Source organism: Aulonocara sp. 'chitande type north' Nkhata Bay, linkage group LG9 (genome assembly GCF_057382095.1).
Source record: "Aulonocara sp. 'chitande type north' Nkhata Bay isolate Kocher_YH1m ecotype deep benthic linkage group LG9, A_spYH_male_GT1.1, whole genome shotgun sequence".
NCBI lineage: Eukaryota > Metazoa > Chordata > Actinopteri > Cichliformes > Cichlidae > Aulonocara > Aulonocara sp. 'chitande type north' Nkhata Bay.
Genome location: NC_141352.1, coordinates 18,551,507 through 18,577,391, shown reverse-complemented (window position 1 = coordinate 18,577,391; position 25,885 = coordinate 18,551,507). Strand labels below are relative to the sequence as shown.

At 43.6% G+C, this 25,885-nt stretch overlaps 3 protein-coding genes across 6 annotated transcripts; 2 read left to right on the top strand and 1 right to left on the bottom strand.

Moving 5' to 3' along the window:
* Positions 1 to 300: 300 nt before the first annotated feature.
* atp6v1ab (ATPase H+ transporting V1 subunit Ab) lies at positions 301 to 9,913 on the bottom strand. Its single transcript, XM_086306276.1, has 15 exons — positions 9,749 to 9,913; positions 6,636 to 6,737; positions 6,240 to 6,368; positions 4,801 to 5,015; positions 4,578 to 4,715; positions 4,334 to 4,485; positions 4,079 to 4,241; positions 3,892 to 4,000; positions 3,600 to 3,722; positions 2,515 to 2,629; positions 2,338 to 2,401; positions 2,043 to 2,246; positions 1,815 to 1,909; positions 1,234 to 1,405; positions 301 to 998 (listed from the first exon to the last, which is right to left on the bottom strand). The coding sequence occupies exons 2-15, from the start codon at positions 6,715 to 6,717 to the stop codon at positions 906 to 908; spliced, it is 1,854 nt and encodes a 617-aa protein (XP_086162402.1). The 5' UTR covers positions 6,718 to 6,737; positions 9,749 to 9,913; the 3' UTR covers positions 301 to 905.
* Positions 9,914 to 10,892: 979 nt separating this feature from the next.
* naa50 (N-alpha-acetyltransferase 50, NatE catalytic subunit) lies at positions 10,893 to 14,835 on the top strand. 2 transcript variants are annotated; one of them, XM_086306279.1, is made up of 5 exons: positions 10,893 to 11,110; positions 12,416 to 12,549; positions 12,774 to 12,893; positions 13,236 to 13,302; positions 13,413 to 14,835. In XM_086306279.1, the coding sequence occupies exons 1-5, from the start codon at positions 11,103 to 11,105 to the stop codon at positions 13,588 to 13,590; spliced, it is 507 nt and encodes a 168-aa protein (XP_086162405.1). In that variant the 5' UTR covers positions 10,893 to 11,102; the 3' UTR covers positions 13,591 to 14,835. The 2 variants fall into 2 exon arrangements, with proteins under 2 accessions (XP_086162405.1, XP_086162403.1); XM_086306277.1 differs by having other exon boundaries at positions 10,894 to 11,110; positions 12,413 to 12,549.
* A 168-nt stretch (positions 14,836 to 15,003) lies between these two features.
* On the top strand, positions 15,004 to 25,444 carry usf3 (upstream transcription factor family member 3). Of its 3 annotated transcripts, none has more exons than XM_086306274.1 (7): positions 15,004 to 15,160; positions 15,683 to 15,806; positions 15,922 to 15,953; positions 16,047 to 16,129; positions 16,220 to 16,316; positions 16,431 to 21,280; positions 22,300 to 25,444. In XM_086306274.1, exons 2-7 carry the CDS (start codon positions 15,763 to 15,765, stop codon positions 24,109 to 24,111), a joined length of 6,918 nt encoding a protein of 2,305 aa, XP_086162400.1. In that variant the 5' UTR covers positions 15,004 to 15,160; positions 15,683 to 15,762; the 3' UTR covers positions 24,112 to 25,444. The 3 variants fall into 3 exon arrangements, with proteins under 3 accessions (XP_086162400.1, XP_086162399.1, XP_086162401.1); XM_086306273.1 differs by having other exon boundaries at positions 15,680 to 15,806; XM_086306275.1 differs by lacking the exon at positions 15,004 to 15,160 and adding an exon at positions 15,217 to 15,304 and having other exon boundaries at positions 15,680 to 15,806.
* Positions 25,445 to 25,885: the final 441 nt, after the last annotated feature.

Genomic DNA, 25,885 nt, shown 5'->3' with positions numbered 1-25,885 from the left:
TACTTTTTTGACTTTGAGGTACAACTTATGCTACTTATTTAAATTATTTTTATGTTGTGTTTAACTTGATATTTAACTGCTAAATTCACATGAGATTAAGACTATTTTATATTAGATTACAAGCACTAAGATTCAGCTGTTGCTTTTAACCAGTAGTAATTAAGGTAGTTAAAATGTTAGGCAAATCGATCCTGAGGTCAGGAGACTACACAGTATGTGTGACATGTGGGGAAACCAGTTTGACAGCTCCAGCAGTATCATCAGAAACAATGAAGTCAAACAGGCGACGACACCACAATGTCTGTTTTTTTTCTCATGTTTTAATTCTTTGGGAGTAACATGATGAAAGCACTGGACAGCAGAGCGTTGGACTCTTACACATTCACACAGCAAAGTACACAGCACTGCACAGCGTGAAACAACCATAAAAACAAAAAGAAACAAAGCCTTTACGTCAAAATGCTGGCAATAAATAGACTGATCTCATTAAATTTATATTCAATACTTTTCTGTACAGATGGTCTGTGAATTACAATACATCAACTGAACAATCCTCTTCAGGAAGAGCAACACAACACATAGGATTCATGTAAACAGAGAAAGGAATTACCAAGGTGAAGGGATCCCTGTTTCATACACACATCTAATTCACATACACGCACACATGATCGATGACCATGCAGAGGATCCAGAGTGTGCCGATACGAGGCAACGAGTAATAATGAATACAGTACATCTTTCTCTTTTCCCTCCACATGAAATTTCACATGCACACACTCTCACACGGTGACTCACAGAGGAGCACAATTGAGTACAGATAGTTTGAGGGATACATGGAGGTGGAATGTGATTCTGCAGTGGAGGGGTCTGAGATGAAAACTCGAAAGATTGTGACTGGTGGGCGCCTATTCCTCCAAGGTACGGAAGGCGTTCTGCATGTCCTCCACCAGCTGTGCATACTCGGCCTTGATCTTGGCTTCACCATCCTTAACCGGGTCCTACACGGAAATAAACAGGAATAAAGTGTCAAAGCTCGAAAAGAAAACGATCTGTGTTGGCTTATTTAATCCAACAGGTAGAAACAGGTTCTAAGTTAACTTTTGACTTCTTGAAATCTTGCTGCTTAAAAACTAACACAGAAGAAAAAAAAAAAAAAACTTCTAAACCAAAAAAACAGATGATGGAAGAACAGAAGAAACATACGGTGGCTTTTGCATGTACACCTGAACACACCTTGAATTTCATCGAGCTGATCTTGTAGAGGATTTCTCCCATGTGCTCCCTGATTATGGCCCAGGTGATTTTGTTGTCGCTCTGAGCTGTGGTTTCCACCGCGTGCCGTGCCATGTCATAGAAAGCTATCATGTTGGAGAGAATGCCCACTGTCTTGTAGAAAGGACAGAACCTGAGGAGATTGACAGCAAAGAGTCAGGAAAAAAAGGAGCTAACTGTAGATTAGGTCAAGAAACGGGGGAACGTATGATTTATAAAGAGTAGCTCTAGGGCCAGACTTACTGCTTTGCAGCAGCACAACCTGGGTTTCGCCGTTTGTTTGTGCAAACTGATTTACTAATGTTTATGAAATGCAATTTACAGCTAATACTGTGATACCGCGATTGCAATGATATTTAACGCAGAAAAAAAGCATCGTATTTTTTGGACCTGGACACTATTTTGGCCCCGTTTAGTAAATATGCTGTTATTAATCTAATGATCTCCACACAGAAATTACCCAGCAGTGAATCATCATTTTTTTCAAAATCTGAGCCAGTAACATCAGTTAAGGTTCAAGTCATGTAGGCTATAAATGTTACCTGTCATAAGGAGTGTAACCGTTCTGCTGCAGGAAGTCATCTTTGATCAGTTTGGCCACTTCCAGTGTGATTTTATCTGTTTCTGCCAGTGAAGCCTGTCAGAGATAATGACACCTTAATTTATTCATGTGAAAAGACTTCAATGAATTTCTGAAACACGCCAAAATGGAACCAGTGAACAAATTTTTTTTAGGATCTGTTTCTGGCTTTGTCTCTGTGGTAAATTACCTTTCCGACAAGCTGCACAATCTCTGCCAGGTCCTCTTCCTCCTGCAGAATCTCCTTCGCCTTGGTACGCAAAGGTACAAATTCAGGGAAGTGCTTGTCGTAATATTCATCCAGGGCGCGGGTGTATTTGCTGTAGCTGATGAGCCAGTTGACGGATGGGAAGTGCTTCCTCTGAGCCAGCTTCTTATCCAAACCCCAGAACACCTAAGAGGGGAAAAAATGGGGGAAATAATAAAGCACATCTGATTTTATAAAGCTCATCCAGTCAGCGTGGGATCAGAAGGTGATCCTTTACCTGAACAATACCAAGTGTGGCTGAGGTAACAGGATCAGAGAAGTCACCACCAGGGGGCGATACACTGGAAAAAAGCACAAACATTTTCATTAAATTGCTGTATTCAACTTTCTGTTGCTTCTCAAAAAAAGATGTGCAGAGTAATGTCTCCCTCTACTGATGCAAAGCTGTACTCACGCGCCTACAATACTGACGCTGCCTTCCCTCTCTGGGTTGCCCAGGCACTTCACTCTTCCGGCACGCTCATAAAAGGAGGCGAGTCGGGCACCCAGATACGCAGGATAACCACTGTCTGTGGGCAGATGCAGGAAATAGCTTTTTATGCTGTGCCAAGTACCACTCTGCTTTTATTTTACCAAAGACCGAAGCACCAAAGCACACCAGCTCCACTCTAATGAAATTCGAAGCTGTCAGCTGTTTTCATACAGTCGCTTTTGCAGTTTTACCTCAAACAACACAAAATGGTTTAATTCATACTTATGGGTCAATATTTGTTCTATCTATATAAAGTCAAATGAAGATAAGAGAATGGCATATATGCTATATGGAGTGCTATTTATATAGTGCACTCATACATACATTCATGAGGTACTTTATTCTATAAACGTTAAGTATTCCATCTACCTCACATCGACGGGCAATTTATAACTACTAATTAATTTAGCATGCATGTCTTTATACTCCTGGAGGACGCCCAGAGAACCCATGTAGGTAATGGGAGAACATGTTAACTCTATACAGTAGGGCCCTAGCCAGACTCAAACCAGAATCTTCTTGTTGTGAAGCAACAGTGCTAACCACTGCACCACCGTGCTGCAAAAGTAAACTTACATTTTCAATTGTTGCTGTTTTTCTATCAACCAGAAATACACTGCAGAAGCTTGAGAAGGCCTTTTGTTCAACGGGCAGCTTGTTTCAGTTGCTCTGTTGTTTTTATTTAAATGGCTGTGCTTTTAAAAGTGAAAATAGGGTCCATGTACGAAAATAAAGCAAGCGTACTGTTCCTGTTACTCCCATGTATATCTTTAGAAAACCTGATATGATTGTGATGAATCTTTTGAACATTTCTCACAAGCCCCTCCTGCTGTTGCGTAGCTTAGGTGAAAATTGGACTAAATCCACCCTCAAAAGACTGACTGTAACCAGCTAAATCTGTGTTACAATAATTAGGAGATCCTTGAATATTTTCTTCCCCATATTAGACCCTAACATTGCGCCCTAAAATTTTAAAAAGCTCTGCTCACATGAGACTTCAAACTTACCAGCAGGCATCTCAGCTAGACGTCCAGAAATCTCCCTGAGAGCCTCAGCCCAACGAGAGGTGGAGTCGGCCATCATGCTCACGTTGTACCCCATGTCTCTGAAGTACTCAGACAGAGTGATTCCTGCCAAAATAAACTGAGTTAGAAGGCACAGCACATGTGAGCCAATTAAAAAGAATCACACGAGGACAGTGAGTGAGCAATCCCTTAAGAGTGAGTGTTCTTCATTATAAGAGGATCGCACAGTTAGGGTGAGAGATAAAAAGTACTTTAGGGTACTGTTAACAGTCACCTGTGTAGATGGAGGCTTCTCTGGCAGCTACGGGCATGTTGGAGGTGTTGGCCACCAGCGCTGTTCTCTTCATGATGCTCTCCGTCTTTCCATCCACCTCCATCGTCAGCTGTCGCCCAAACAACACTGTCAGTTACCTCTGAACAATAGTTTCCTTAAAAAGGGGTGCCAGTACACTGCCACTTACTTCAGGGAAGTCTCTCAATACTTCTGACATCTCATTTCCACGCTCCCCACAGCCTACGTAGATGATGACATCACTGTTGGAGTATTTGGACAGGGACTGGGAGATGACAGTCTTTCCACAGCCAAAGGCTCCTGGGATAGCTGTGGTTCCTCCTTGCACACATCTTCAAACCATGAAGAGAAGAGATTAGGAAAACCTTTCTGAAACAAAAAAATCATCAAGGGTAAAAGGTCTGAGGGAGAATTTGAGACTCACGGGAAAAGGGCGTCCAGCACTCTCTGTCCGGTCAGCAGCGGGTGATTGGCGGGCAGCTTCTCTGTGACAGGCCGCACTTGTCTGACAGGCCACACCTGCACCATGGTGAACTTCTCCTTCACGCCTTCAAACTCCAGCTCCATCACCACATCCTGACACAGAAACACACACGACATCAGCACAAATCAACGCCTCACAAGCTGCTCGTAAATTACAACCGCAGCTGAAGGCATGTCAGACTCACAGTGATATCATAGTTTCCAGGCGGAGCCACGTAGGTCACGGTGCCTCTGTTTTTAGGAGGCAACATGATCTTGTGCTTAATGAGGGAGTTCTCGTACACCATACCGTAGATGTCGCCGCCTGTGATGTGACTGCCAACCTAATAGAGTGAAAAGAGATGTACAGTAAATCTAATTCACCCGACATCTCAGACTTTTCAAGAAGAAGTCTCTACAAACTCCTACCCGCAGACTCTTGCTGGGAGAAAAATCCCACTTGAGGTCTCGGTTGAGGGCTCCAATATTTACACCTCTGGGAATGTAGATGCTTTGTGTGAGGTCATTAATGTCCTTCAGAGGTCGTTGGATACCATCAAAGATCGAGCCCATGATTCCTGGACCCAGCTCGACTGAAAGAGGTTTCCCCGTGCGGAGCACAGGATCGCCCACAGACACACCAGCTGAATTCAAGCTCAGAAAAATCATCAGGGTTTGGGTGAATTAGTTACCACCTGAGGACTAAGATAACCCCAGTTTGATTATTTTATAAGCAGCAAGGTGTTCAATAGTCTTGAACTCCCCCCCTCATTTCTTTATATTTTAGCTGGTAAGTGGGAAATGGACGCAGAGATTTGAAACATTTTCAAACATGCAGGGAAAACAGTATTTGGCAAAACTACAACCTCGAAAGTCAATATTTGGCATGACCACCTTTCTTCTTCAACACAGCCTGAACTCTCTTAGCCAAAAATCTGTTTTAGCTACAGACACGACTTTAAGATACTGTTCATCTGCTGTAAACAGATTTTAGGTGTTTTTGTCCTCCGTTTGTCCAGTTTCCTCCAATTTCTTAAGGACACACTTCAGGCCATGCCGTGTTTTTGTGACAGGCTTCTAGTAACAACGTTTCTAAGCTGTCTGTCATGTATAAACAAAAAAAAACCTGGTTTGTCCCTCCAGTTACGTGCCTTTTTTTAAGCTTGAATGAGTCAACAAACAAAAATACATTCCTTTGAAAATAGTCAGTTACAAGGACTAGATTGAAGAGTCCTTGTCCTTTGAAAGACCTTCGGAAAACACGGAGAACTCAAGGCTTGCTCAAGACTGCTTTAAAAAATACAAAATCGTTTTGGTTTCTACACAGAAATGGAATGTCTGTTATATCCAGATTCACACGCTCTCATTAGGAATTTACGGCTGTGACTTAATCCATCCAGTTACATAAAAGATTATTTTTTATAGTAAAGGGTACAGTAGCTTTTTCCAAATTAATTGACTACGTCCTTAAATACGGTCAGGGATGACCCCAAAACAATCTGGGTAAAAGACACAGGATGCCTTTGAAATGCTTGAGCATCATTATCCTTACCACCAGTTAGGGATGGAAGTATACTGACAATTAGATAGTAAATACAGCAGTAGCTTAGTTACACTGATGTTATTAATACTGTCCTAAACAATGTCACCTGCAGCTCTATCAAACTTGCTGCAAGAAGCATAACAAATGATGCACCCACTTTAGTGAATCTACCACAAATCCAGGGTGGAAGAAAGAGACCGAGTAGCATGAAATGGAGAAATCCTGCAACCAAACCCTATCTGACTGTTTATATGGACATCTTCTTCTTGTTTCAGGATCAACTTTTATAATATCCCATAACAGCAGCGTAATAAAATAAGGATACATGTCTCTTCATAGACCTGGATGGTGGCCATGTCTCCCTCCAGCCTGATAATCTCTCCCACCAGCTCACTGTGGCCGACACGGACCAGCTCATACATGGCTGCTCCTGCCATGGCCGTCGCTGTCACCACTAGAAGCACAGATGAGATGTAATCATAAGAGTGGTTGCTTTTTGTTTGACTGAAATGAATTTCGCTGTTTGTTGTAAAAGCAAAGTTGTTGTGCCTTTGTAGGATAAAATAGTGCTCACAAAACCTTATTGTTGTGACCAAGACTGAGAAATACAGATGTGGTTAAATGTGTTTGCATCATTACACCTCCTCAGTTTTTTCTGGAAAGTGGTAATAATGTGTTAAATATGAAAGAGGAGTTTCATAAGGAGTATGTGGTGACCGACCTGGTCCAGAGACTCCGTGAACGTATCCAAACTGGCTCTCCCTCTCCTCATCCCTGATCTTGGGCAGCTTGGACATGTCCATCTTCACGTTTATTAGTCAGACTGGAAGAAAAGAAACATAAGCAGCTGTTACTGACAACAACTTCCCTTTTTGTGACAAATTTAAAATGACAAATTAGTTCATTTTCAGCATAAAGCCCCTACGAGAGTTCAATTCAATTTTACTTATATAGCACCAAATCACAACAACAGTTGCCTCAAGGCAATTTATACTGTAACCTAAAGACTCTGCAATAATAAAGAGAAACCCCCAACAATCCTATGACCCCCTATGAGCAAGCACTTTGGCAACAGTGGGAAGGAAAAACTCCTTTTTAACAGGAAGAAACCTCCAGCAGAACCAGCCTCAGGGAGAGCACCCCGGTTACCATCTGAGGACAAAGATAATCCGCGTTTGATTATTTTTATAAGTATCAATTTGAAACTTCTCATTTTCAAGTTATTGCATTCACAAACTTAGGTGCCCATGGTGCCCGCCCAGCAGCAAGTAAATGGGAATTCAGCTGGGAAGTATTTTTGCAGGCCAGTCGAACTCTTATTTAACCACGTAAAAAGAAACGTTCATGTTTAGAGTGGCTGGATGGGTAAAACCAAAGCCTTATGAGGAAATAGGAGAGGTAAAAAGAAATACTGAAAGTTAAAAGAACACCAGCACACATCTGAAAACATTTCAACATAATTACTAGTGAAACGCTGACCACCGGTGCTGAAAGTTCAAAGGCGGTAATTACAAAAGCCACCTTTAATGTGCTGATTCAAAAACTCACAGCAGCTCTCAAAAAAATGTTTCGTTTTTCTTATAACACATAGACATTCTGTGTATTCAAATGAATTTGAATACCTCTGTGATGAACTGGCAACTTGTACAGGCTGAGTGGGTAAGCAAATGGATATATGAATGTGGACTTTTGACCAGAATTGGACAAATTTATATTTTCATTATGAGTTCATTTAAATTTTTTCCTGGCATTATGCTGACTACTCTATATTGTCTCCCCCTGTAATAACCATAGAAACCTTGAAGAATGCACAGCATCACTGCTCAGGGCTCCTTGTGTTGCTGCAGTCTCAGCATCAGAGGCAGAAGTAGGCCACCTCACCAGCCAGTCCACTGGCCTACTACAGTCAGTCAGTGTGGCACATCCGGCTAACATTAGTGGGGGATCCCACTGCATCCTCTTTTTTTTTTTTTTTTTTTTTTCATATGAAGAATAGGGTGCATCTTTCCCACATCAGGCTGTTCCTTTTTCTGCTATATTTATACCTCACAACTCAGCCACATGCAGCTGTAACACAAGCTGCCATGAGTCGTGACACAGACCCATCCTCACAAAGCGCTGCCTGCAGATGCTCTGCACACATTCAAGATCAGCTTTATCTGCTAAATATATTCATTACTTGCAGTTACATCAAGAAAATATGCCTATATTGTGGATTTCTTTTTCTGCTCCCCCCCTTTCTTTCCATCTTTCTACATCTATGTCCTTTATTGCCCTTCCTACTGATGCACGGATCTTCCTGCTCACGCTAGGCTGCTTGGCCATCTGTGCTGGAATAAAGCAGCTCCACCTATTGATTAAAGCAAGAACTGCAAGAGAGATATACATAGGAAGGCTTCACTGCTCAAAAACACCAGACTAAATTTACTGGTTTTAACTGGATAATACTGGTATTATCCAGGGAGCTCACCTGGAAAACCTGTTAGTGTACCAGAGGCAAGCCTCTGCCCATTTGATTAATAACATCACAATAAATAACAAAAGAATTACACATAAAACATCAAATATGTCTTCTTTTAAAGCAGCACAATAATATTTATTGGAATAATTAACTTCTGTATGTAATAAACCCACAGAGTAGCACTTTTTCATAACTTCCAGATACAACAGCTATGGAAAAAGTATTCTACATGACACTAAGTCATATGATCCTGGCACATGACTGGCTGCCCTCAGACGATGAGTCTCTTTAAGGAAGTGGAACACCAGCATGGTGAAAAACTGGGAAGTCAAAATCATAACTGTCTATGTGGAAACTCTGGAGATTTTCTCCCACCTGACTGCAATACTTCATATATTAACCTCCTAAGACCCGAACTCTTACACGGCATGCATATTTAATTTCTCTTTGATATTTGGGCATATTGGGGCATCGCGCCCCAATATGCCCAAATATACATGTCCAAAAATCTGGTAATTCTTTGTTTTTACATTCATCGCGAATGTAAAAACAAAGAATTACCAGATTTTTTTTAACCTTATTTTTGTTTTTAAGAAAAATAAGAGCCACATATGAGGATATTCGTTTAGAATTTTGATAAAACAGTAGCTGTATAATGTCCTTGTAAGTGGATATCAGGCCCTCGTAGAGCAAAATTTCGTATTTTGGTCTAAATAGCCCAAAATGTGATGTCCACATATGTGGACGCCAGGTCCTAGGAGGTTAAAGACAATTTACCACAGCATTAATATACTAATGTGGGCAACAATTGACGGCAAGCCTCCTGTTGGGACCAAATGTTACACCGATAAAACAGCTTATCAGACAGCAATTGAGGAGTCTGTAGTGAGTTTAACCCGAGTGTCCCTTCTGACCTGTATGAGATGTTGTCTGGGTAAAAACAGGCTCAGTAATATTACATGTAAGTGAGGTGATTCTGCAAAGCATCCTGACATGCAGATGTTAAATGAAAGTCCCATGGACGCAGGTAACGCTGCTGATCGAGTGCACAATATTCGAAACTATAAACTAGCCAGTTGTTTAGCCACAACAGGAAGAGTCTGAAATCCGAATAATAAAGCCGGAAAAAATAATGTTTGTAATTTCCACTCGGCCATATTTTGTCCTTACGTTAACAACAAGGTTAGCTAGCTGTGTGTGTGATTAGGTGTTGTGAAAACGATAGCAAGACTGGTTTGTCGGCCTGGGTGGAAAAAAATGCTGTCTCTACTATTCTGCTGCATAGGGATTGCTAAACGGTTTCACTGTACACACGCATCCAAATATACTTCGTAATATTAAAACGACGTTAAAATGAAAAACGGGATATTTACCGTGTGGCTGTGAAGTGTCCGTTTACTGTCTTGGTTCGAGAGAGGAACGCTGGCTGCTGCAGAGCGTGACAGCGAGATCAGCTGACTTCATTCACTCACCGCTTGCTTTTACTGCGGGCTAGCGGCAACTGGCGCCATTTTGGATCCTCCCCTGGACTACCGGAAAGATCTCTAACTGGTGGATATTTGTGGTCATTTAACCTACTTAGCATAAAGCACGACTCCGAGCTCATAGCTTCTCATATTGTTGTTGTAAACCCTTGTCTTAAATTATGTTTTCACCTTTGTGGTAAATTGGTTTTATGGGAGACTACGTAAACTTTTAAGTACACCTTATGTGAGCGAGCGTAAACCCACAGTGATGTAAGTTCTGTTGGTATGCAACGATAAACAACCTATCTACATTACATAGATCATAATGAGCCACGGCACCTTATCTCTCATGTTGTTTGATATCTTTTCAGCAACGGTTGAGCCAAAATGGAGGTGCTTTCACAACTCCCGGTTTATCTTTCAGGTGGTTTAGGAGTAAACGATAAAAATGTAATTTTGATAAAATACATTTATTTAAATATGTATACATACCCCCAGTTTGTTTGTTTTTTTGTTTTTTTATTTTTTTATTGGGGGGTGTATTTATTGGGGTAGTTTCTCCAAACTACAAATTTACAGAACTACAGGGCTCATGGGTTTTTCTTTCGCTTTCGTTGTGTAACAGAAAATCTCAGCATCCATATGACCAACACTGTATTACATATATAAACTAATTTCGGATTTCCTTTTTTATGAGTAGATAAATATAAAAAATAATTTCAGTAATATATTTAGAAAACTAAAACGATAGATTTCATTGAGTAGTAGTAATCCAGTTCTGGGGCGAAGACGTAGGCGCTTTTCCCCCAAAAAATATAATGCTTGCTTTCGGAGGTCAGACAAATGCATTTCACACGCCTCAATGTCACACCAGAAGTAAGGTCCCCTTAAATAATGCGAGACGAATACGAGCCCTATATAATTATGACTGAGAACCAGGATGTTTTCAACACATAAACCGTTATTTAAATGTCTTAATTTGGCTGGAAAAGAGCCTGAGAGTCCATATCCAGGTCAAAAAGTCTCATATCTAACATTAGAGGCGCGTGTGCGCATGCGGAGGTCAGGGTTGACAGTCCGTCTCCACACAGTCGTGGAAGGAGTGTGGCGGCTAAGCTAACTGCAACCATCGTAACTAGCTACATGTGGAGGGTAAAACGGGAGGCATCCCCGACCCCAACTCTTTCCAGTTTCTCACCTTTTACCCGAAACAACTTCAGAGTTCATACTCTTCGAAAATAAGGGATATCATCTCTTTAAAATGAAAGGGTGAGTGTGAACTTTTGGGTCACGAATACGTAGCTTAGCACAAGTAAAGTTTTTCATGTCTGTTTTTTTCCTACAGGAGGAGGCGGGGAGGTGACGGCGAGGCTAGCTAGCTTGCGAAACGACTTTTATTTAGGTTCATGGCCACTATATAAAGGACAGCACCGTCACTGAAGTGGTGCTGTCTTAGTTGTTGTCGTTAACTTTAGCCGCTTGTCGGTTTGTGTAGGTCGCGAACAAGCTAAGCTAACTAGCTCGCTGCTAGTGGAGAGCTGAGTCAGTAAAGCCAGTTTAGCTAAGCTAATCATAGCTCTGATTATTTTTGGTATTTGCCGCGAACCTCAGCTACCTGCACAGAGTCATACCAGTTTTGTCGAAAGTCTTAGACGCAGCTATCTCACGTTGGGCAAAAAAGTTACCATTTTAATGTCACACATGACAGCAACTTTAGCGTTTGTGCCAGCTGACTCAGTGTAACTTGATCTGCCAAAGTAACACACTATCAATGATGCTTCTGGACATTTCTGAATAAATTCTCTTATTCCACGAGGGCAATAAAGGCTGAAGTGTATTAATTGTATACTTAGGGTTTCACCGATCTCATTGTACATGCTTAAGGACAACACACGTGACCTCCACCAGTTCTTGGATGTGTAGTCGTCCTATAAATACCACAGTGAACCTCTCACTGAGGCGAGTGGACTGCTACGTGTGGGTCATTTACTAGTTACACAAATCCAGCCATGTCCCCTGGTCATCCTATAGATATTTAAAGGAGAATATTAATCAATTTTGATGGTAGAAAAGTTTCATTTTTAAGTAAAGAGTTATAAAAAGCACAAGCTGCAGGTGTTGTTAAAATTTATTTCTAAGCGGCATTCGTCCAAAGAATTACTGTTAGTAGTAGATTATGTAAATGTATGTGTGTGATTAGAGGGGACATGTTGATTTAAGCTATACAAGAGTTGATAACAGGTTCAGTTCAGCAGTGTTATAGCTTTTGGGACGAAATCACGCAGTTCATGAGAGATGATTTAATCAGTACTCAAAGTAGACAACTATCTGTGTAATTCATCTTTGAGCTTTGATAGTAAAAGTGAAATTCATCTTTGAGCTTTGATAGTAAAAGTGTTTACTCAAATATTGAGTGTATAGACTGAAAGAACTGTGCTTATAAACAAATATAAAGGATAGAAGGCTTGTAAGATGTCAGTTTATTAGTCTTTATTGTATTTTGGTTCATATAATGTTAAATGAAATGGTTTACCTGTTGTCAGCCATTTGACCGTTTTGCTCTTGTTCCAGTAGCCGGATCGAGCTGGGGGACGTTACGCCCCACAACATTAAGCAGCTGAAACGCCTCAACCAGGTCATCTTCCCCGTCAGCTACAACGACAAGTTTTACAAAGATGTGCTGGAAGTTGGAGAGCTTGCAAAGCTAGGTAAGACATCACAATACTTACACCTAGACAACTTCAGTTAGGGTGACACCTGATTATGACTGTATGTGATGACATTGATGCGTTAAAGAGGAAAGCGACTGGTGGAATTCAGTTTGCATGCACTTTAACAGCTTGATTTTCAGTCATGGGAAATGAAATGTAGAAATGTGGCTTTTAGAGGTATTTGATCTTTCAGCATCATGTTTTGTTTTGGTTTTTTGCAGCGTACTTCAATGACATTGCAGTGGGTGCTGTGTGCTGCAGAGTGGACCACTCTCAGAACCAGAAGAGACTGTACATCATGACACTTGGCTGTCTAGCACCCTACCGTAGACTTGGAATTGGTAAGTAGTAGTAGATTGTTTCTGTTATTGATTCCTGAAGAAGAAACTTTTTTTTTCTTCCCCACTATCATTAATGATCCTTATGTGTGATTCAGGTGAATAGAAGCTCTACTGTCATTAGTTTGATAACGGAAGTTACAATAATAATACATTTTATTTGAGGGCACCTTTCAAAAAGCCAAGTTCACCTTACAAAAGAACAAAATTAATAAAAGGAGCAATTGTCATCCTCTATGAGATGTATGATAGACTAGACTGTTTGATACTGTTTCTTAAAAGTTATGAGGACCTCAAGAAGAGGCTGTTGTGCAATTGGTGATTTTGTTTTTACCTTTACGCCAGGTACAAAGATGCTTAATCATGTGCTAAACATCTGCGAGAAGGATGGAACTTTTGATAATATTTACCTGTGAGTGTTTGCAGAATTTGCATGAAAACTTATCTGCATACAATAATTATTTTTGACTGATTTTCCAGATGAGCTGCCTGTTAATGCATTTGTATTTTCCCACTCTACAGTCATGTGCAGATCAGCAATGAGTCGGCCATTGACTTTTACCAGAAGTTTGGCTTTGAGATTATTGAGACAAAGAAGAATTACTACAAGAGGATAGAGCCTGCAGATGCCCATGTGTTGCAAAAGAGCCTGCGCAGTCCTTGTGCACTGCCCAGTGGAGAGCTTCAGAAGTCAGAGTAGGGGCACAGCGTTCGGAAAAGGCACTAATGTGGCCACCTCCACAGAAACAGAACTGTGACAAATGCCCCAGGATTCAACACTTTCTTCAAAGGACGCTAAAAAGAGAAAACAAATTTCAAGCATAAAAGTTGCTGCATTTATTTCACAAGAGGGTCCCCTGTTGTTGTTTTTTTTTTTTTTTTTTTTTTGTCAAATTCTCTTCATACTGTTAATTGACAATGACAAAAAGCTAAGCATCCTATAGTGCTCCTGTTGACAAAGTTACCAACTTCTGACAGTTGACATGGTGGAGGGGGAAAGAGTTGGTGTTTTCAAATCACATTGTTGTTTTTTTTTTGTTTTGTTTTTTAAATGCGGTTATTAAAGCTGGAGGGGACATATCTATGCTGTTGATCAAAGGAAATCAGTTGGTTTGGAAAAGTAAAGGGAAAAAGTGCTTGAAAGACCATCCCCCGACACAAATGCAGTCCCAGGTGGTCAGCTTAGAGTGATACTTGAGATATGTGGAACAGACAAAGCTCTATTCCTGCACCACCTGAATCTTTGGACTCATGAGAAATGAGTCTGACCGGTTTGTTGTGTCCGGGGGGGCAGAAATGCGTCCCCTCAGTACAGGAGAAAGGGGAAAAGCTTGACGGTTTTGTGGCAGTGGGAATATGCGTTCAGTACTTTTAATTTTTAAATATTTCCAGGCTGTTATTTAAATCCCCCTTCAACTAGTCTGTTATTTTTATTTTCCACACTGAAATGGCAAATGGTTCAGAGGTTCTCCTGGGTTTATCACAAAGAGTGAAAATATAAAGGAACGAGAGAACCAAACAAATGTATTGAATGTGTTATGAATAACATCAGATCGATTTGGATTTGGGCATTATTTTCAGTAGTATGGTGGAGGTGTTTGTGGATGCTTGTTTCTAAATATATACAAGTGTTTTGAGACATACCTTAAACACCTTTGGCACCTTATGTAGCCATCTTATGACATTGGTCTTCTCAAACTTCCTGCCACAGTGAGCTTCAGTGATTACACACACTTTCAGCTGAAAGTTTTGGAGTTTTGCTATGATCTCTTAACAGTGTATTACCCAGAGGAAGCTCTGACACCTCTGCATGCAAGGAGAGTTGTGTCCTCTCCACTGTAGTATACGCATGTTTTCATTTCTTTGGAGAATTTTATCTTTTCTGGAGCTCTATATTGTAAGACTTTTTAACGTCTAAATGAATAAATTACTATTTGCAGTAAAAGTTGTGTTATGTTTTGACATTATGAATATTTAGTATAGAAATTGGGTTTTGTGTGTGTGTGTGTGTGTGTGTGTGTGTATGATTTATGTCTCCCTCTGCCTTAAACTCTTCCTTGGATGCTTATAGGTGTTGTGATTGGATATAACCTCCTACCTCTGGAATGCTATTGGCTTTCAGGACTGCGTGCGGCCCGCCCCTTTCAGCACTAAGTTAGGTTATTCAGATTGTTTTGGGAGATGAGTTGAAAGCTTTGCTAGCTAATAGTTAGCCTCCAATTTTTAAAGTTCTTACAGGAACAGCGGTCTCCAAAATGTCGAGGCTAAAGGTTCGTGAAAACTACTCTCTGTAAGCAGCATTTGTGTGAGCACGGCCGAGAAGCGACTGGCGTTGTTCTGCTTAATAATCATGTCGGTGTCGATAAGCTAAGATAGCTGTTAGCCTGCTAGCTATCAGAAAGCTAGCTGAACAGGTAATTTCTTAGGTTTCTTTGCAGGTTTAAATATATGAACATCGCTCGCTGCCGATATTGATACACAAGCCCAGGAGAAAGATCTGTTTAATCACTTCGTGTAACACTCTAATTATTTTGTAACGTGTCGGTAAGTGTTTTTATCTAAATGAGTAAAGATAGGGTAATTACACTAGCTTGTTAGCATCTGGTAGTAGTAGAGGCTGAGTGTAGCTTGACAGATTTAATACTTTTATATCTGCTATTGTATGAAACAGTATGAGCTCATCACTAGTGTATCTGTACTATTTTTCTCAGCTGATACACAGCGGTGTGTTGACAGTGCTCTTATTTATAATCAATACTCTGTTCGGATGCTTTATGTTTTGCTTGCAGCAGGACGAGCACGGAATGGATTTTAGGTCCAGCTGTTGATGTGTTGACTGGTACCTTATCATACAGGCAACTGTGAGGACAGGATGCCAGAGATGACTGAAACTCAGACACCTGGCCGTAAACCCAAGTAAACATCTTTGAGATATAGTCTGTTTGTTCCGGTTCAGTCAAATAATTTCCGTAAGTGGTCGTTTAAAATGTGAACTGTTCAATTTTTTTTAACGTTATTTTATTGTTTGCAGAAAGAAGAAAAACAAAGAATCTCACAATGCAGGTAAAAAACCATAGATGACCATAGATTTATTGTGTAGGGTTTACTTTAAATGTACATGAATTCTGATGACTTTGTGTCTTTTTGTTGTTTTAGTTGAAAGACACAGAAAAGAAAAGATTAATGCCGGGATTAACCGCATTGGTAATCTTTTGCCATGTTCCCAAGCACTTAAACAGGTAAGAGACAATCTGGTGTTTCTGTTTGCCTAAATATAGTGAAATTAGAGCAAAATATTTTAATAGAAAAAAATGTGATTTTATTTTTAGAGTAAGAACATGATACTGGACCAGGCCTTTCGTTACATCACTGAACTGAAGAAACAAAATGATACAATGCTTCTGGAAGGAGGAGATAAAGTCCAAGGTAAATTGTAATATTGTACACACCAGCTTCCTAATTTAGTTGGAGTATCCTACAAGTTAAGTGTGAATATGGATTATGTGTGGTTAAAGTCATGAACTCTACACCTCATTGCAGCAGAGGAAATCCGTCGGCTGCGGCGTCAGCTGGAGGAATTGAGGCGAGAGAGTGCTCACTATATTGAGCTCCTCAAAGCCAATGACATTAACCCTCTGGAAGATCCCACTATCCACTGGAAGGGCAAACAACGCTGTGCTAAAGTGGCAAAAGTTCCCCCTACTCACCAGCTCCCAAAGGGGATAATTGTTTGTTCTAATGGCAATGGGAAATTCCCTGCAGGAAAGGAGACTAGCCCAGGAAAACAGTCATCTGAAACATTAATTATTCAGCCATCATCTGAGGCCAGTGCCAGATTAAGGGTTAATGGAGCCCTGCTGCATGTTAACAACTCTTCTTCTACCCCTGCACTTCTCCCTGGGTCAGCAGCAGCACCCACTCAGTCTACACCCAGCCTGAGAATGATAGAGCAGTGTGTGGTTGAAGCACCAACTGTGGCACCCACTCTGCCACCTTCTGTGTCTTACATCACCCTCCAGATTCCTGCAGCATCCACGTCAATGCCTCAGCAAGCTCAGCCCCTCACCTTAGCAGCTACTTCAGCCTCACAGCTCCCCACTGAAGGCTCTGCTCTGCCTGCATCCACCCACCCTACAAAAGCTTCAGAGGGTTGCTCATGGGTAACGCAGGACGCTACCATAAGGACTGCAAGTTACACTGCTATCCCAACCAGCCAAGCCCTTCTCAGGGCTGGGGCAGCAGGCAGCACACAGACTACCTGGACAACACTGCAGATGGCAGGGAACACAGTGCAGCCAGTCTGCCAAAGTCTTTCCACTCCAGAAGTCAGCAACACCACCCAGCCTATCCAGCAGGTGACTGTATGTCCAATGGGCAGCAAACCATCTGTTCACCCAATTCAAATACAGATGCAACCACAGGTGCCTGTACAGCAGGCACCTCTTACAGGTCACATTCAAGCGCAGCCGTTTCAAAGAGCACCCCAGATACGGCCAGCAGTCCTAAACCAGACACAGCCTCAGCCTATCCTAGCATGCCAACCTCAGTGTGCTGTTCTTCCTCAATCAGCCATAGTGCAGCAGCCACCTGTGGTGGCCCACCCTGCAGTCGTGTCTCAGCCCCAGCCTACTCTTCTTCAACCAGCCATAATCCCACAACCTCAACCCCTCCCTCAGCCAGCCCTGGTACCCCAGCCACAGGCCACCGTGCTTCCTCTCCTTCAGACCATGCAGGTGTTGCAAGTCAACCCAGGTGGAGCAACTGCTTCAGGTGTTACAGTACCACAGAACACAAACAATCCAAGTGTTGTAATCCTGCAGCAGGCCAGTGCTTGCCCTACCCAGCCAGTTGTGAGGGAGGAAATAACAAGTCAAACACCATGTCAGCATTTTGTAATCATCCAGGCACCCAATCAGGCTGCAACTTCTGCTCAGAATCCCCAAGTTGGCATGGTGCCTGCTGCTATCCCTACTGTTTCCACTCAGATACCCATGACCAGCACCTCGGTGTCTGCACCATCCTTGCAAAGTGTAGGGGGAAAGCAGCTGGTGCACATTCTTCCTCGCCCTGTTCAGCCTCAAGCGAGCCATCCTCCGCAGGCCACCCAGACATCATCTTCTCCACCAGTTCCTACAACCCCGCAGACTATCACTGTGAATGGACAGGTGTTTGCCTTGCAGCCTGTGAAGACTTCTGATAAGGCCAGTTCCCAGGGTGGCCAGAGTACATTGCAGCTAGTCCAGCCCACTACCAGTGAGGAACCGACTACTAATGTGGCTCTCAACAGCTTAGGGGCCCTCAGCAGTCTCAATCAGAGCATCTCTCAGGGTCTTCCTCTTAACATTTCTAGTCAGAACAATGGTCAGCCTCCACCTGCTCCATTATCAGTGTTGCAGCAGCAGTCTCCTGCTCCAGCATCCATCTCTGGAGCCACACTTGCACTACCTGCCCGACAGCTACAGGTCCCAGTCACATCAGGGCTGGTGGTTAGTACCTCTAAGCCTTCAGCAAAGAGGCTTCGCACAGCCTTGAATATGAAGAGAGCAGCAGCAAAAAGGACTAAAGCTGCAAAGAAAAAGGAAACCAGTCCCCCACAACCTGCTGTAGCTCTTTGTGCCAAGCCAATAGCTGCTACAGGAGAGAGCCAGACAGTTCAGGTTACAGGATCTCAAATTTTACAGTCTGCATCTGTTAAAGTCACAGACATTAACTCCACATGTACCACAGCTGTCACAGCTATAGATAAAGCTATAGGTAGTGTCACTACACAACAGAACACACAGAAAATGATTGTAAGCAGTTCATCCAGCGGGCCAGCTGTGTTTAGTCAATCCCATCCACGGGATAAAACCTCTGTCAGTGCGTCTCAGAGTGATTCGACATTCAGTCATTCTAACACTAGCAGCATCACAACTGCAGTTACAACAGTCACTGCCACATCGATCGAGCCATCGGTTAGTTCAGACTTGGTTGACAAGAGTAAAGTATCTCCACTTTCTGGCAGCGACTCAGCTGTAACCAAGCTCTCAACTGCTGAGGCTAAACATCCTATCACCAGTACAGAAACTAGCATAACACAAACTAAGTGCACTGCCAGCACTGCTGCTTCTGGACAAAACCGACCTGTGGTGACCTCAGCAGCTGCCTCTGAAACTCTGTACACTTCTTCCTCTGTTTCTACTGTATGTTTGACTCCAGTCTGCACCAGCAGTACCACAGCAACTGCACCGTTACCTTTTAATAAGACTACCCAACAAACATCACCTTGTGGTTCCCAGGGATCTGCTTCACAAGATTCTCTGCCTTGTAATAAACAGGAGTCTCAAGCCACTCCATCTTCTGTGTCCACAACTCTGTCATCATCTGCACCTGCATTTTCTGCTATGCACAGCTCTGCAACAACCCCTACAACAAGTTCAGATATTAGTAAAAGGAACACTGCTCCCAGAGTTACAACACAGCAGACTGATGTGAGCACACCCAATCTGTCCTCCTGCCATCCTACTGAGGGCAAACCGCCTCAGGCCCCTAGACCAAACAGTGAGGCTCAGGAGGAGATGCAGTCCACACCAGCAGCCAAAGAGAGCTTAGTAGTGGCTCCTGACATTCCTCCTAGAAAGGACTTTTCGTTGTCTCAACAGGTGTACACTAACTTAGATGATCAAACTCTGGAGCACTCTTTGACCTCTAGCAGGCAGACTGATTCTCCCATGTCTTCTGGAGCTGGGGGTGGTAGAGGGTTTTCTGTGGCGTCCATGCTTCCCCAAGGCCACACTATCGGTGCATCATCTGGGTCCTTTGGAACATTTACATTCACAAATGAGCAAGCAGAGATGCTGGCGTTAGCCATGCTGGAGCAGGACAGCCCTGGAAGGAGGAGTGGAGGGTGCTCTGGGGAAAACACTGCATCTACTAACCCCACCACAGCCACGTGGGAGCCCACAAAAACCACACCAGTGTCAGCCAGTAAAGAACGAGGCTCAGCTGGGCAGCAGGCTAAAGTGAATAAGCCTATTGACCCAGGAACAGTTAAACCTGCTGTTGAGGTGTCTGTCAGAGGACAGGTTGGGGAAGGGCCTGTGAGTGCAGCCGGTGGAAGCAGACATCCACAAAACATCTCTTACTCCCAGTCTCAGCCTCTTCCCCAGGTCCAGTCTCAGAACTCATCCCAGAGTGGGACAGTGGCAAGCCTCAGTGTCAACAACCTGATTAGGCCCAGCTCTAGTCACCAGCCCTACCCTGGCTCCCCAAATCTGCCTGGCCAACAGGCCTCAACTCCCTCTCCTGCGGGGACCTCATCTCTTATATCCCAAGCCTCAAATAATGCTCACTCACCCTGTTCAGGTGCTACACAGCCAAATGAGTACATCCCCTTAAAGACTACACTAATGAGGGCTCAGGGAGGAGTTGGTATTGGCGAGCGACAAGTAAAGCTAATTTCCAAGCGGCAGGCTCAGGATGAGGTGATGTTAAACACTGGTAAACGACCTAAGCCCTGCCCTCCATCTGGTAACCCTGTCAACCACATGGATGTGAAAGCCGCTGACCACAACCAGATGATGGTAGGTCAGCTACCGTCGTCTTCCTCAACCGTCATGACAAGGATTAATTCAGAAGGTGGAGGCCCTATCTTCTCTGCAAACTCTTTTATGAGCCCGGTAGTTAGGCCTGCAGATGGGCACTGCCCTCCACAAGGACCTCCTGAGCAGAACCAGCCAGGGGTACTTCATCTGCCCCAGGGGCATCAGCAGCATGCTGTAACACAGCCTGGTCAACATCTGGGAGGGAACCTTTACATGAAACAGCAACAGCAGGAGCAGCAGAGGCACCATCTGTATCATCTGCAGCACCACTTGACACAGTCAGACCCAGCACAGCGCCACTCAATACACCAGAGGGCGCTGCAGCAACAAGAGCAGCATGTCCAGAAGAAGCGGGCACTCGTCAGAGGCAGTCAAACAGGCTCACCTGCTGGCCTGCAGCAGAAGCAGCATCACCTGGAAAAGTCTGGAGTTCAGCAGCAGCAGCATCCTTCACATCAACAACAACAGGCACAGCATCAACAGCACACGCAGCAGCAGACCCAGCAACATCCACAGCAGTCACACCAACAATCACAGCAGCATCAACAGCCAACACAGCACCAGTCTCATCCCCAGCAGCACCAACAACAGACACACCAACAGCCTCCACAGGGACAGCATCAACAACACCAACAGCAGCAGCAGTTGCAGCAGCAGCAGCAGAGCTCTCACTCCAGACACCAGCAGCATCTGCAGCAGCAGATCCAGCAGCAGCACTTTAGGCACCAGGAAAAGAGTTGTGAAGCACAGGCAGCCAGTTCCAGGGGCCATCACAGTAATCACCTGGCCCAGCAGGACCACCTCAAGGTTGGTGTCATGTGATATAAAAAGTGACAGTTGCATTTTTAGCATAAAGCATATTTTAAAACCAGTCCACTGGAATGTTTTTGTTCTCCATGTACCATTTACTAAGTATTACCCCATGAGACTTTTTTTTTTCCTGTGCAAGAGATCTGAAACAGTTTAAGTTAGTGTAACTCTGCCTAACTACCTAAGTGTCCTTTATACAAACATCTGGCTGCTGCAACAGTCTACCACAGAGAAACTCTCATTTACAGAAAGAAAAAAAAATCATGAAAAGAAAACAATCACAGTATTGACACTTTATAGTGTGTGGGGGACTTTGCAGTGAAATAGCAGCTCTGCCCTTACAGCCACAGTGTAGACAGAGGAGTGTAAATTTAAGATTGTTTGTAATTGAAATGTAGTTCAATCATTGTGTTTTGTTTTAATTTCTACTATCTATTCATGAACATCTGAGAGCTGTCAGGATAAAAATGTTAACACATGCTTTGTGGTTGGATGACACTGTACACCAGGGGTTCTCAAAGTTTTGATGACAGAGTGCCACTTTTGGGACTTAACATATGATTGAGAGCCATGCAAGAAAAAGGCACACTACATTACATCACATTACAAAGTCACAACTTGCGTCAGTTCAGAGGATAGTCTTTTATGTGATTAATTCATTTCTTGATAGATTTCTTTAAGTTGATTGAGTTTTCTGAATTTCTGGACAGCAGCCTTATTTGTTAATGTTAGAAAGGTTTGGTCTGCTATGATGGGAAGAACAGATGTTGAAATTGAATAAATATCTCCCTTGTTCATTTTCTGGGCTGATATATTGTAGCGTGACATGAGTTGTGGGTGTTGAAAATGTTCAGTAGTGCATTTTATGTTTGTTGCCCTCACAAGCTGCATAAAATACTACTAAGGGGCACCACTGGACTCCACTCTGATCTGTTTTTATTGCTCTTATTGATTTATGATAGTTAAGATTCATTTTGAGGGTGTCACTGATAATATTTCCACTTTTTCTCCCTCAGTCTGGTCAAGACCATAATGCTATGCAGAGGATGATGAGTTCTAGGAGTCTGGAGCAGCAGCAGCTCATTTCTCCTCCCGCCAATCCTGTGTCACGGTCGTCTGACTTGGCCTGCACTCCATCTCGGCAGGAACGTCACCGTGTGTCCAGCTACTCTGCTGAGGCGCTCATCGGTAAAAGCTCCACTAGTGGCGAGCAGCAGCGCATCGGTCTCCACCTTCAGCCTGGTCACAGTGGCGCTCAGGAGCAGCCAGACCTCCGTGGTTATCTGGACACGTCAAGAGGGAAGGCCAACATTGCACATAACCCACAGAGCCGTCTGCCATCTGACCATCCGGGGTCCGCTGATGTTCAGCGGGTCTCAGAGTGTCCGCCCTTTAAGGCAATGGGGGGTGCAGGAGGAGCACATCAGCTCAGTGGTTTTGAGGCTCAGGTATCTCGTGGGAGTGACATGACATCTAAACCAGTGCCTCCCTCCCAGAGGGGGCCTCAGGGGCAGCAACAGCCAGGTTTCAGGATGGGCCCTGCAACAGATGGCCGAAATCGTGGGGGCTACAGTGGAGCTCATCCTGGATCACAAGGGGTCCAGGTTGGACCAGCACTGCCTCGAGAACAGGATGGATGTCATCAGAGTTTCATGCAAAGCCTCCTGTCCCCCCACCTTCCTGAGCAGAGCAACCACCAACGAGCAGTGCAGTGCTGTCCTCCGGTCAGCATGGAGTACAGCTGTGTGCCTGGAAACTCGTCAGGAGACATACAGGCCAAGACCTCCAGTCCCAGTGTTCCCCAAACCCAGAAGGCTCCGCCTATGCGACTTACAGAGGGAAACAAGGGCCACATTTCTCAGGTCAGCAGTAACATGCACCCAGGCCCAGGTGTGCGATCAGGACTCCCTCACCCTCCACCCCCACACAGCAGCTCTGAGCCAGGCCGCTCCTCCGCCCCCTCCCGTCCACCCACTGCTGTTAGCCAACACTCTCGCCACATTGCCAGAGATCCTCAGCCCACCAAACTGAGACCTGGCGACCGGCCTCGATCCGGTACGCTCAGACCGAGCAACCCGTTTGAGCCTGAGGGCCATCTGCCTCTGCCCCCTGGAGGTGGGGTGCTGCTGAGCCGACCGCAGTCTGGAGGAGAGGCACGGCGTAGCGCCATTGTGCGCTTCATGTCAGACAGTGCTCAGGTTCCTAGCGACAACAACCTGGTTCCTGATCAGCACCTAACACAAAACTTTGGTTTCCCTTTTATTCCTGAGGGAGGGATGAATCCTCCACCTCCCATCAATGCAAACTCTACGTTCATCCCGCCAGTGAGCCAGCCGAACGCCTCCCGTACGCCGTCCCTCCTCCCTGTTGAGCCTCAGAACACTTTAACCTCCTTCTACCCTTCCTATTCTCCAGCTGCTCACCCCAGCCTTTCCAGTGATGTCACCCTCCAATACTTTCCCAACCAAATGTTTACGAGCCCGAGTGCCGACAAAGGGAGCGCTCCTCCACTCAACAACCGCTTTGGCTCAATCCTGTCCCCGCCACGCCCTGTGGGTTTTGGTCAGGCCAGCTTCCCGCTGCTTCCAGAAATGCCCCCGATGCCCATCGCCAACTCGTCTGGAATCACCCCTCACATCTCCAACTTCAACTTGACCTCTCTGTTTCCCGAAATCGCTACCGGCATGCCCACTGATGGCTCAGCGATGCCAATGTCTCCCTTGCTGTCTCTCTCTAACACCGCATCTGCCGACTCAGGCAAGCAGCCGAATCGTCCTGCTCACAACATCAGCCACATTCTGGGCCACGACGGCAGCTCGGCCGTGTGAGGAGACCTCCTGCTGCAGCGTGAATGTGATGGTGAACTGGAGCTTTAGAGCAAAAATTTTAAATGTTGTTGCTTTTATTGTTCAACGAGTTCAGAAAGTGGTGATGAAGCACTTGTTGAAATGGTGATTTTTGTTGTTTACATGTTCAAAACAGTTTTGGTCTCAGATATGTTCCCTTTGGCGTTTGCCAATGTTATCATTTGTAATATCTGAACAATCTTATAATTTTACAGGAACATGGAAATGTGTGTCTTTAAAGTGTCCCTCTTATGCTTATAGGCTCCTAATTTTATTTTGTAGGTCTACAAGCAAAGGTGTGCCTCTTTGTGCACTGCTGTCTTTTTGAGGCTACACTCCCACGAGCCCATTCTGGTCTGGATGGTTAGCTCCACCAAATTCACATGTAACTGGCGTAGCCCTTCAAAAGCTGACATCTGCAAACAGAAAGCCGTAGCCACATTATAAAAACATGCCATCGCTTCTAACTTTAACATCATCCTACGTTTGAATTTGATCGAAATCACGGCAAAGCCTCGTTTTTTGTTTTTTTTTAACTTGGAGAGTTTTTTCCACGCGTGTTTGCTGTTAGTGCAGAGCAGCTTTTAATGTTCAATGAGTTCAGAAAGTGGTGACGAAGCACTTGTTGAAATGGTGATTTTGCACTTCTTGGAGACTTACAGTAAAGCATTTGGAGTATTTTGCTGATAAGAGACATTTTAGAGTTATCGCCCATCTTTGAGTTGAGGTCACTGCTCGTTCTGTCCTTCCTCAAGGATGGGAAAAATTATTCCAGTTTTTTACATGGGTGTCAAGTTTTAAGTGGAATAATAATAGTCATGTGTTCTGTGGGAGAGAATGGACAGCTGTGGACATCACGGTTGAGTTGTCCTTATCATACTTCTTCCTGTTTTGCAGGGAGACGTTAATAGGCATTGCAAGCAAACCTTTGCATAAAACCTTTCTAATTCTCTTTGGTGTGGATTTTTCAAACATGTCAAATTATGAAATGGATTGAATGATGAAGAAAAAAGTTAAAAGCATAACAGGGGCACTTTAAAGTTTGTTGTAAAAATGTTGGTTAAACCGACTGGTAGTAAAACAAAATCAGTTTTAGGTTTAGAACTTGAGTTCAGTGTATCCTGGGTCATTGAGAAACCTTCTGCACAGTTACCTACTAATGTAATTTACTAACTTATCAGGTTGTGCTGTACAGAATTGTTTTTCCAAGAGCTATTTTGTAAATACCAATGTTTAATATCAGAATTATTAGATTATGTATGTATTTGTAAATACAAGATTGATTAATAAAGTTTATAAGGAGACATTTGTATTTGCTGCCAACTGGAAAACTGTGTGCTTTTTTTATTCTCTTGTCCATGACAGCATTTGAAACATTTTTCTAGATCAAACGACAGCCTCCCGCCGCTCACTCCTGACTCTCTCTTCTGATCTATACATAGTGATGATCAATTAAACCAAAAGTTTTAGATTTGGATTCATCATTTCATCAGACCTGTTGACACTAATTTTCAGTCCTGTAATGTGGCAAACTGCAGCCTTTTCTGTTTCCCTTCCTTAAGAATGGTTTCATGACAGGAACCCTTCCACCTTCACAATATGATGAGGCTTCAGCAAACACTCCGTGGATGAAAGGACTGGACGTATCTCTCAGGTCAGGAATCAGGTCTTTGTGCATTTCTTCCTCTTTCTTCAGGATATGATTTCCAAATATTTATCTGCTGTGAGGTTTTTAGGTCTGTTACTTCTTGTTTTC

Coding starts and splice junctions, on each gene's coding strand:
- atp6v1ab (XM_086306276.1), bottom strand. CDS start 6,717: ATGGACATGTCCAAGCTGCCCAAGATCAGGGATGAGGAGAGGGAGAGC. Junction 6,369..6,635: donor TCACGGAGTCTCTGGACCAG/GTCGGTCACCAC, acceptor CTGTGCTTCTAG/TGGTGACAGCGACGGCCATG. Junction 5,016..6,239: donor CCAGGTCTATGAAGAGACAT/GTATCCTTATTT, acceptor GCTTGAATTCAG/CTGGTGTGTCTGTGGGCGAT.
- usf3 (XM_086306274.1), top strand. CDS start 15,763: ATGCCAGAGATGACTGAAACTCAGACACCTGGCCGTAAACCCAA. Junction 15,954..16,046: donor CAAAGAATCTCACAATGCAG/GTAAAAAACCAT, acceptor TTGTTGTTTTAG/TTGAAAGACACAGAAAAGAA. Junction 16,130..16,219: donor GTTCCCAAGCACTTAAACAG/GTAAGAGACAAT, acceptor TTTTATTTTTAG/AGTAAGAACATGATACTGGA.
- naa50 (XM_086306277.1), top strand. Junction 12,550..12,773: donor TGGAGAGCTTGCAAAGCTAG/GTAAGACATCAC, acceptor GGTTTTTTGCAG/CGTACTTCAATGACATTGCA. Junction 12,894..13,235: donor CTACCGTAGACTTGGAATTG/GTAAGTAGTAGT, acceptor CCTTTACGCCAG/GTACAAAGATGCTTAATCAT.